The sequence below is a fragment of the Acanthaster planci genome, linkage group LG07 (assembly GCF_054643075.1).
Source record: "Acanthaster planci isolate LZ-2023a linkage group LG07, COTS_SCS, whole genome shotgun sequence".
Taxonomy (NCBI): domain Eukaryota; kingdom Metazoa; phylum Echinodermata; class Asteroidea; order Valvatida; family Acanthasteridae; genus Acanthaster; species Acanthaster planci.
The window spans coordinates 1,387,200-1,398,956 of record NC_141783.1 but is presented as its reverse complement, the minus strand read 5'-3'; the positions used below and the strand labels follow the sequence as shown (position 1 = coordinate 1,398,956).

General features: G+C 41.4%; 2 protein-coding genes across 2 annotated transcripts in view; both read left to right on the top strand.

The window, feature by feature from the left end:
* The window catches only part of LOC147798509 (uncharacterized), a 30,066-nt gene extending 18,378 nt beyond the window's left edge, over positions 1–11,688 (top strand). Inside the window, exons 2-5 of the mRNA XM_087139052.1 lie at positions 7,420–7,599; positions 7,965–8,117; positions 8,508–8,693; positions 8,910–11,688. Of these exons, the coding sequence (XP_086995178.1) occupies positions 7,464–7,599; positions 7,965–8,117; positions 8,508–8,693; positions 8,910–9,127 (693 nt within the window). The 5' untranslated portion in view covers positions 7,420–7,463 and the 3' untranslated portion in view covers positions 9,128–11,688. The remainder of the gene's footprint in view (positions 1–7,419; positions 7,600–7,964; positions 8,118–8,507; positions 8,694–8,909) is intronic.
* Positions 2,087–5,714, top strand: LOC147798510 (uncharacterized). Its single transcript, XM_087139050.1, has 3 exons — positions 2,087–3,788; positions 4,331–4,492; positions 5,145–5,714. Exons 1-3 carry the CDS (start codon positions 3,563–3,565, stop codon positions 5,462–5,464), a joined length of 708 nt encoding a protein of 235 aa, XP_086995176.1. The 5' UTR covers positions 2,087–3,562; the 3' UTR covers positions 5,465–5,714.
* Positions 11,689–11,757: the final 69 nt, after the last annotated feature.

The following is an 11,757-nucleotide window of genomic DNA, read 5'->3' as shown; positions in this document are numbered from 1 at the left end:
CCTTCAGACCCTCCTGGAATCACGTTCATCCTGCAGCCCCTGTACGAGCCTTTTCGTCTGGATTTCCACGTGAAGACCGAGCGCGATGCCATTTTAGTCTTGGCGAAAGAGATGACAGAGGAATCTTCGTTTGCGTGGATAAGTGAGTATCGGTGACAATCACTTGAATTACTTGCACAATTATTTTACCCAAATTTATCCACGCTGTCCCTTTAATTAAATAATTAACCAACTTTTTGAAACAATGGAGGAAATCATTTTCGTCATGAAATAAAAACCAACAAACGCAACAAAGTTTCTAGGACGCACACAGGGTCAATGGGTTGTTTTGTGTCGGTCGCCCGTGTCTTGCTCGAAAGCAAGATCTTAATGTCTTGGTAGAATCGTAAACAGAATTTTTCAAGCAAAGAGTTGGTGTAGAACGCTATTTGACAACCAAAAATCGGTCTTTGTTTATAAAACAAATTAAATTGAAGAGGGAAAAGCTAAGTGTGGTTTATGAAAAGCTCTTAGCGGGGTGCTTTAATATCATTAAATGTTCATGTAAGAGTAATACTCGTACCGATAGGTACGAGTGCAAACGGTCCCTGGATTATGGTTTGGGCTGTGGATGGAGATGATATCACGTGTGTGACATGCGCTAGTATGAGAGTAATATGCTTTTTTATTAACCAGTCAGCGACCTTTCTGGCCCAAGACAGAGGTATATCAAAGTTATCCAAAGCTATGAAAGCGATGATATTGCAGGATAACATAAAACATATCGATTTTTTGAAGTTTCGTTTTCGAGTAATGTTGTTGGTGGCAGTCTTAATATTCGCATTGCTGTTTGTGGCCAAGCCTCGTCAAATCGACATCTACTTTTTAATTATGAGAGTTCAAATTTACCCAAGTTTTATTGTGCCGCCCTTTCACATAATCCTCAGTCACGAAATATATTTGATTACAATTCCACAGCCATTGGTGGCTTCCACAGGAACAAGTCAGCCGTAAGAGCCTGCTTTTCGCCCAATTATTCACCAACTTGCGAGCAGCTGCTCGGGGGACGATCTGTTTACGACCACGAGGAACTTCTCGTCAGTGCCGAAGAAAGCCGCCCCTTCTGGATCGCATTCAAGGACGGCAAAGTGGCCGTGGGAAAAGGAGGACACGATCAGGCTTTCATGGAGTGGAACGCCACAGCATACCACGGCGACATATCAACTCCGGTACACGTCGGTATATCAGCCTGGAGATACGCACCTGGAGAGTGGGTGTTTCACCAGTTCTGTGCCTAAATCAAACGAATTAAGTAAATTTGCCTTTAAACGGTCTGTATTACAAACTGAGATGAGAGGTAGCCAGGATGGTTTTTCAATTTTGTGTTTTCATTTGAAAGAAACCTGGCGCTTACGTGACAAAAAACAACAGCAGAAGCCTCAACATCACCTACAACGTCAGCAACAACATCAGCTACAAGTCAGCAACAACGTCATGAATCAACACGCAAGAAACGCATTTTAAAGTCTGGAACCCAAACGTCAGATCTTTCAAGTGCTTATAATCATAAAAAAAGGAGAAATTGACTTCTGAGTTTAACATATTTAGCTCATGGTTTCGAGTTCCGGCATCGATGATAAATGCACAAATCGCGATCGTAATTTTCAACGCATAATCAGGAAAAAATCGTGACAAACGCAAAGGCATTTTCTCGTTTAGGTTTCAGGGTCTGCGTTGTATTATCAACAGAACACCAGTTTGTCCGTCGCGTTATACACCTACGTATTACAGTGGAAGAGACATCAAGTTCGCATTACCTTGCAAATACCTTTTTGGTATTGTATTCACGCAGTCCATACATTCTGCGGACTCCGTGATAACAACTATCGGGCATCTGTATCTTGATTTGATTTTGACCAATCAGGTCCACCGTACTTAACGTTACAGTCGACTCCTGTGTCGGCTACCAGCAGCCGTTCCATTATCAACCACTTGCCATGATAAGCTGGCATGCGCGTCTTCAGTCGTCCGCTTGGTGAACGGAGAAGGAAAATAGCGAAAGTTAGTAGATCCTTGTCGATCAAGAGATTCCTTGGTCAACAGCAACCATCGTCAAAAAACTTGTAAAATCTGATCTCCGTGAAGAGCAAAATTTCTTAATTCTATTTTGCAATGCATTTAACTTTGATTTTTATGGCCAGATTAAATGCCTGCTATGAGAAGTTACAAACAAAACCATTTGTTTCTATAGTACACCAGTTCTAACAGTTGTTAGAGAATAGTGAGCTGAACCTATTGTTCATTCCGTATCTCTCTGTATATGTCTATATTTATTTTTCAACGACTTGAAACTCTGTCTTTTAAATTATTTTGAAAAATTACAGACAGATAATAATTAGAAACTATTTCCAAGGATGGATTCGCGTCGGCGAGATGTTGATGAATTTTGGACTTTCGCCCTGCCTGACGTATATTACAACACTGTATACTCAGTGTTTGCCCCCGAAGGCTTGTGAAAAAACTAACAATTGTTTTCCTTTTGTCTGTTCGTTTTGTTTTTGAAATTCTCTCTGTGTTTTGTTGACATAATGCCAAGTCTTCAATTGTCATAATTTGTCGTCAGGAACTATTGTAGTTGTATTGTGAGAGAGTAAGTCTGGACACATTAAATATATAGAAATCATTCATGTTATGGTCGTCAAGCCGTAAGGAGCGTAAGTAACCTCCCTCGACTTTATAGCAGCCACCCTCAACCTCGTCTAAATTGTTTTCTTTTCCTAATTACATACTAAAACATTAACCGTTTTAGTCGGAAAAAACGTCTTTGTAAATCCACAAATGAAAATCTGTTCATGTACAAAATGAATTTCTGTGGGGCATAACATTATTTTGTCATGAGAATTGACATAAGATCCTACGTAAATTTACATAAGAATTTGTAATAGTGCATTTCATGCATTTCATTGGCACTGTTCGATTTCCAGTACAAAACAGTACGAATTATAAGACCAACAGGCAAAACCCCGTGGAGTGATAGTCGCTGATGGAACTTTGCGCTGTTTGACGCCGTGCATAACATAATGATATTGTATTCAACATTGGTCTATCATAACGTGCCCCAAGAGAGGATGAGTAGGCCTACACATTTTGTAACACAAAGAGGAACTTAACGAATTGCTGTGAATACTCTGTCGATCGATATTTTCTGTCCAGTTATTAGCATTCCAGTGCAGTGAAGTTTCTCATGCTGCTGTTCCATTTGATTAATATCAGCCGATAGAAGCCAGCCGTTCAATTTCAGCCGACAGTAGCCGGGCATTTTCATTGCTCAAATGTTGTTTGTTGGCACCCGTCAAAAAGGCTATAATTTACAGCGAAGTGGATAATGTTCTATGCAATGTATGCACATTGACAGTTTGTTTATTATTTAGTGGCTATTCGATCAGAGCTCTTTAAACGCAACAACTAGCTGTTGTGGCTGCTATGGCAACTAAAAATTGACTCTAGCAAGCACGCACATGTACCGAAACGCGACATAGTACGGAGGTGTGTCGTCGCACAGTTTAAATCCACTAAGCAAGAAATGAAGACGAGTTGGATAGACATGAATGATCTGCGCTACGTTTCGATCCTGACTTTGGCTCTTGGGCTGGTTTGCTCCTACTGCTTGCTAGCCGTGCATGGAGAGATGTGTAGTGCTGTGACCAAGGCGTCAGCCGGTGACGATCTTGGCTCACTCCGCCAGAGGGCTTTCACGGCTTTCCAAGCACAGTGCCGTGGAAAACCAGGCGTTCTCGGCTCTACCACATGTGAGTTATTCTTATTAATAAAACCCTGCACTTTTGCATTTTCTATCGGCAGCGCGTGCATGCTTCACGTTGATATTTTGCGTCTATAAAACCACCTGGCGTACCGCCAATACACAGTGAATGGACGCGTATGCATGCGCTGTAGACTTTTTGTAATAATCCTACATATTTCCTTCCTGCAGCACTTGAGCCTTGATACAAAGGCGAATTCTGCTTTTCGAGTTACATAGTTGTTTCACCCTAAAATACAATAGATTGCTCTGCTTCTTCCACAGCATCAAATTGGTATGGCGTGCCTTTGGAAAACCATGCAGCCGTGCCCTAGGGTTGATCAGCACCTTAATAATATAATACATGAGGCACAAATTGTGGTATTATATCCAAGCATCAACAAGTCAAAGCATGCCATTCCAAATGTCTCGTATTGGGCACCGTACATATCCTTGGTCCAATCAGCGTATTGTGTTTTCTAATTCAACCGCCAAATTCAGAAGACGAGTGAATCGTGCAAATTATGACCTTGTCTGAATATTTCCTTCCAGCTTGTTCATTTGCCTTGGAGCCTTCAAACCCACCTGGAATCACGTTCATCCTGCAGCCCCTGTACGAGTCTTTTCGTCTGGATTTCCACGTGAAGACCAGGCGCGACGCCATTTTAGTCTTGGCGGAAGAGAAGACAGAGGAATCTTCGTTTGCGTGGATAAGTGAGTATCGGTGACAATCACTTGAATTTACCGCACAATTATTTATTTTACCCAAATTTATCCACGCTGTCCCTTTAATTAAATAATTACCCAGCTTTTTGAAACAATGGAGGAAATCATTTTCGTCATGAAATAAAGCCAACAAACGCAACAAAGTTTCCAGGACGCACACAGGCTCGATAGGTCGTTTTAGTGTCGGTCGCCCGTGTCTTGCTCGAAAGCAAGATGTCCTGGTAGAATCGTACACAGAATTTTTCAAGCAAAGAGTTGGTGTAGAACGCTACTTGACAGCCAGAAATCGGTCTTTGTTTATAAAACAAATTAAATTGAAGAGGGAAAAGCGAAGTGTGGTTTATGATAAGCTCGGGCGCTTTAATGTCATTAAATGTTCACGTGAGAGTGGTGCCGATAGGTACGAGTACAAACGGTCCCTGGATTATGGTTTGGGCTGTGGATGGAGACTATGATATCACGTGTGTGACATGCGCTAGGATGAAGGTAATATGTTTTTTTAATAATCAGTCAGTGACCATCCTGGCCCAATGCCTGTACAGTTTAGTAGGAAGACAGAGTTCAAATTTACCCAAGTTTTATTGTGCCGCCCTTTCACGTAATCCTCGGTCACGAAATATATTTGATTACAATTCTACAGCCGTTGGTGGCTTCAATATGCACAAGTCAGCCGTAAGAGCCTGCTTTTCGCCCGATTATTCACCAACTTGCGAGCAGCTGCTCGGGGGACGATCAGTTTACGACCACGAGGAACTTCTCGTCACTGCCGAAGAAAGCCGCCCCTTCTGGGTCGCTTACAAGGACGGCATAGTGACCGTGGGTAAAGGAGGACACGACCAGGCTTTCTTGGAGTGGAACGCCACAGCATACCACGGCGAGATATCAACTCCGGTACACGTCGGTATATCAGCCTGGGAGTATGCACCTGGAGAGTGGGTGTTTCACCAGTTCTGTGCCTAATTCCAACGAAGCAAGTAAATTTACCTTTAAACGGTCGGTATTATAAACTGAGATTAAAAGTAGCCAGGGTGGGTTTTCAATTTCGTGTTTTCATTTGAAAGAAACCTGGCGCTTACGTGACAAAAAACAACAGCAGAAGCCGCAACATCACCTGCAACGTCAGCAACAACAACAGCTACAGCGTCAGCAACAACAGCTTCATCGTCAGCAACAACATCAGCTCCAACATCAGCAACAACAACAGCTACAACGTCAGCAACAACAGCTACAACATCAGCGACAACAACAGCTACAGCGTCAGCAACAACAACAGCTACAACGTCAGCAACAACAGCTTCAACGTCAGCAACAACATCAGCTACAACATCAGCAACAACAACAGCTACAACGTCAGCAACAACATCAGCTACAATGTTAGCAACAACAACAGCTACTACGTCAGCAACAACAACAGCTACAAAGTCAGCAAGAACAGCTATAACGTCAGCAACAACATCAGCTACTACGTCAGCAACAACAACAGCTACAAAGTCAGCAACAAAGTCAGCTACTACGTCAGCAACAACAGCAGCTACAAAGTCAGCAAGAACAGCTATAAAGTCAGCAACAACAACAGCTACGACGTCAGCTACAACGTCAGCAGCAACATCATGAATCAACACACAAGAAACGCATTTTAAAGTCTGGAACTCAAACGTCACATTCTTTAAGTGCTTATAATTATAAAAAAGGAGAAATTGACTTCTGAGTTTAATATATTTAGCTCATGGTTTCGAGTTCCGGCATCGATGAAAAATGCATAAATCGCGATCGTAATTTTCAACGCATAATCAGGAAAAAAATCGTGAGAAACACAAAGGCATTTTCTCGTTTAGGTTTCAGGGTCTGCGTTGTATTATTAACAGAACACCAGTTTGTCCGTAGCGTTATGCACCTACGTATTACAGTGGAAGAGACATCAAGTTCGCATTACCTTGCAAATACCTTTTTTGGTATTGTGTTCACGCAGTCCATACATTCGGAGGACTCCGTGATAACAACTATCGGGCATCTGCATCTTGATTTGATTTTGACCAATCAGGTCCACCATACTTAACGTTACAGTCGACTCCTGTGTCGGCTACCAGCAGCCGTTCCATTATCAACCACTGGCTCTGAAAAGCTGGCATGCGCGTCTTCAGTCGTCCGCGTGGTGAACGTAGAACGGAAATAGCAAACGTTAGTAGAACCTTATCGATCAAGAGATTCCTTGGTCAATAGTAACTATCGTTACAAAACTTTTAGAATCAGATCTCCGTGAAGAGTAAAATTTTTTAATTCTATTTTGCAATGCATTTAACTTTGATGTTTATGGCCAGATTAAATGCCTGCTATGAGAAGATACAAGCAAGACCATTTGTTTCTATAGTACACCAGTTCTAACAGATGTTAGAGAATAGTGAGCTGAACCTATTGCTTATTCCCTATCTCTTTATATATGTGTTTTTTGAAAATTACAGACAGATAATAAATAGAAACTCTTCCCAAGGATGGATTCGCGTCGGAGACGGAGATGTTGATGAATTTTGGATTTTCGCCCTGCCTGACGTGTATTACAACACTGTATACTCAGTGCGTGCCTCCCGAAGGCTTGTGAAAAAACTAACAATTGTTTTACCTTCTGTTTGTGCGTTCAGTTTTTATTTTTCTTTTGTTTTTAAAACTCTCTCTGTGTTTTGTTGACATAATGCCAAGTCTTCAATTATCGTAATTCTCGTCAGGAGCTATTGCAGGCATGGTAGGCTTATCATAAACATTATGGTTGACATAAATTCAGAAATTCCTCGCTGTTAGAGTGAATTGTCCTCGATTGCGGTGCATCAAACAAAGACGACTGCTTATACATACCAACAGACATGTGACTTGTTTATACAAGATTATTATAGTCAATTCTCTTGTCAAAATTGTCACCATAGTTTCGATGGCGTCACGTTGATTTACCACTGGCCGCACCCTCCTGATGATTTTCATGCTTGTCGACGTTGTCCAAGGAGCCATTCGGCAAGGAAGCGCTGGTTCTGCGGCAGTTTCAGGCAAGATGGAACCGACCCCGTCTGTTCTGTTGCTATTCCTTACTGCTTTGTTTAATTCACAAGGTAAGACGGGTCCAAATTGAATTGTGTTCGCGTTTGTGTAGAATGTCGCGGATTCGGCAAAAGCAGTATTTGTTTGGATGATTCACATTACAAATGTTGAATGTGATAAATTGAGGAGCGCCACCGAATTGGCAATTTTTGTAAGAGCAGCATTTTAAAAGGTGTGTAGTAAAGTCCTTTTGGGCAGGCAAAGTGGTGACTAGAGTTCACCCAAACTCTGTAAATTTGAAACGTTTTAAATGAAAATTGGCAATTGAACTTCCTGTGTGTACCCAAGGTACGTAATACTCGGCTGGTTAATGAGGCACCCAGATTGGTCTTTGACTTTGTTCGTCTATGTTTATCCTTTTCACCATAAACTGCAGCAAATGTTACTTTCGCTGAGAGTAAAATGAGGACACTGCATTTCGGTGATGTATCCCCGGCTGGTCCTGATGACACGTTCGACAGGCGTGTCTGGTTGAAAGCAGCCATGCCAAAGAGAGAGGATCGATGCATCAAGATTGCTGAACACAAAGGTAGGAACTTACAATTTACAAAGTTCTCAATTGGAAGTCTATAGGAAATAAAAGTGTGAAATAACAGAATGCTCTCGCAAGAAAGGGTGGATTTTTAAAAAGCAGCCCAAAGGATTTCTCTGCACCTGCAAAGAGTTTTTGCTTAATAGTGTTTTTTTTTATCTTCCTCCTCTTCTCATCGAAAGACAAGCAGAATGAGGAATGATTCTGGGTAACTGAAATCGTAGATAAACAACAGGTTCGAAAAATGATAATGACAGATCGCCTGCATCATAAGTCTGTAGAAGATCGAAATAGTTATGAGCTTGTAAGAATGCAAGTATTTACTGTCGTCTGGTTAGTTAATCTTGACAAATTTCTCATCCTACTGGTTACATTTTGTTGTTTAAGAACCGGAACTAAGTGGAAACACGGTGTGCGGGGTGATGTTTGAGCAGTCTGGCCCGATATGGCATCCCGCTGCAGGTCATTTTGACTCGCCCGTCCAACGACTGGAGTTCAGCGTTCAACCAGTTAATGGTGATCCGGTCATTGTGCATCTGTATGGTGTGAACAGTAATGACCTCTACCGACTCGGTAAGTTTGTCTGCAATTTGTCCATTTAGTAGAGGCTCAAAATATGCAGCAAAACGAATGAAGACCTAGATATTTTTCTTGTAAAGTCTCACAAATAAAGATGGAACAATAAATGGAAATGTCACGAGACTGTCGCATCGGAGGTATTTTGCGCTTGTGCTACGCAGAGAAGTTGAGGCTGTTTTTAAATCACAAGTTTCAAATTCTATCAAACAGTACTCGCCCAGCAGTATTGTAGCATCAGCCGTCGGTACGAACCGTTGGACTCTGCAATGACCAAGGGACTTGACCTTCGCGGTGTTAGTCGTTTCTGGCTGGCCCATACGGACACCGAGGTGCAGGTAGGCCAGGCTGGCGGCAGTGCGCCCATTGTGCGTATACCCGATGCAGATCCCTCCCAGCATGCCGTTCGACGCATTAAGTTTTTGATCTAGGCTTACAAGGAGTGGCATATCTACGCGCCCTGCCTTGATGACTAAACTGGTAATAGCAGACACGAGACGCGCCTCTCGTCAAGATACAAAAGATGAATTTCCAATTTTTCTTTGTGTGATTGGCCTGGTGTTCAAAACCCAAACTTGAATTCAAACCTAACCACCACCGCCGAAAAGAGTTAACTACATTGAATATAAAATACTTATATACCAAGAAACAAAGGACGACGGAAAAGCATAAACAAAGTAGCAAAACACCCTGACAAGCACTCCACTGGACAACCGGCCAAACTAAAATCTTTACTGTGGTTTTGGAAGTGTAGTGTTAAAACAGTTAGTGAATTGAACATGATATGTAACTAGATCAGAATATATAAAATATTTAAAGAGCATTGTAAAAAGAGGCAAATTGATTTCAACTCCAACGGCGTCACCTTGAGTTCACATGTTTACTTGATATTATTGTTGGTGTGGTTAATGTTACCATTCGGATTTTTTGTGCGTGAAAAACTGGACCTGTACGAACGGTTGGAAAAGGCCAAAATAGCCAGGACAGACACCGCAATATGACTGGGTCAAACCAAGGCAGGGTAAAAAACGCATTTATCGCATACATTTGATCAATTTCTGGCTCATTTTAACCTATAAACAAAAAGTTCATGTTGCCCACTATTTTGGCACAACCCAGTTCACTGGGTGTACTATGCACCCTCACTTGTTAATTCTATAACCCAGACATTTTTAATGCGGTGATCATTGTGCAGTGGAATAATTCTGTCCTGGAAATTTGGGAGGGGGAATGGCGAAAGGTAGAGGGATGACTTGCCCGGCCATGGAAATTTGAAAAGCGAGGGGGTGACATCATATACACTGTACGGAGGATGGTGTGCATGATAAAGATACCACACGTATATAGCGCCCTCATCCAAAAAGGCTGTAAGGCGCTCTACAATATAAAACAATAAAAATAATAGATATATTAATATGTTAAGAATACAATACAGTTAAAATAATACATAAAAAATACATGCGTATCTGTAATGTGTATGAAATTGATGCAGAATCTTACATCGGAATGGCATATTAACATTTGCCTTATCTTTTCAGTGATATTGCAAACATTGTAGTCGTCTGGAAATCCTGTACTTTAAATCCGCTTTATTATTTTTTTGCTCATCACAAAAAGTGGCGGGGATGATTCAACAGTTTAAAAAGTGTGTGTCTGTGTGGGAGGGTATACCCCTCATCACCGGGATTTACGCCCATGTCATTGTGATGTAAATTATTTCATCAAGGAAAATGGTAATAGCTGAATTCCCCAGCTGTCGTTGCAGCCTTGAGTAAAATGTTGGAAGTAAGTCGTAACTGGATAATTCGCAAACTGTGGCTGAGTTCGGGCAGCTTGTATGCTCACGAATTGTTGTTCGTGGGTCTGCCGCTCGGAAGCCAGGGAATGTTCAACCGGTTATCGCTGGTATGGTGGCAAGTAACATGGCGGCTTCCATGTACGTTCTTTGAGGGTTAAGTTTTGGATAACTGAGCTGAAGTCTATTTATAAAGGAACATTCGTTTCCATGTTATGGAAAATTATTTCTGTTAATTTTGCAAAACTTCCCATTGTCTCCGGCTTTGTAAGCCATCTCGCTATTTTTGCAGCTGTTCAAAATTCAAAATCTCACGAGTTTTTCCGTGTGTTCCTGTAAGACCCTGACAAGGAGGTGGTGCGTGATCCTGTTCCGAGAACAGTGTTCTTGGGTCGTGTTCCCGCCGTTCGAGATCAAGAACAAGAAATCCGTGTCAAGAACAGGCCGCTCGAACTCGACTGACATATTCAAAATAATGATATTAATATTGTGTAAGTTGTAGACGAAAACCTTTCAATTTAAGTAACAATGCGGTTATAAATATTGTGACCATACTTAAAGTTAGAAAAACTTGTGCTCTTCGCTGGATCATTATCATTAATAATGGGGTGCATTTAAAGTTATCCTCTCTCTTATAGGCAAATATAAAGTTACCAATTAATAGCTTTTCAGAAAAGAAATCTGTCTGTTTTTACAAAACCTATTTCATTGAGATTATTTTGGCATCAAATTCCTGTAAGGATCTTGACTCACTTTCCAAAAGTTTCCAGAAAATGTGCAGATACCTGGACTTCGGTATTCATAACCTTATTCCTGTCAATCTCTTTTCTTAAAATAGGAAGCACGTTCACTCGTCCCCAACCACCCTTACCAGACACAGGAAAGGGAAACTACACGACGAACGTTCGTCGACTCATTGGACATTTGAACAACACGTTTCCACAAAAATTCCGCGTGTGCATGGCACATGCTCACTGAATGGACATATAGGTGTTGATTGGGACAGCAATGAGCGTATTTCCTTCTCAAGAGTTTACGCACTTTTTTTTCAGAAAGTCATTAACGCCGGCTTCCTGGCCTGTAGGGTCGGAGGGGGACGAGTACGAATTATATTCAATAATATGTTGCAATATTTATTATTCTATAAATCTATACCTGTTGATACAAATTGAAACGCAAACCTGTGTCATAGCTGGAAGTTACAATAAAAAAATCACTCGAAAATACTTATGAATTGTTTCCAACTAGTCATTTCATTGTTTGGTA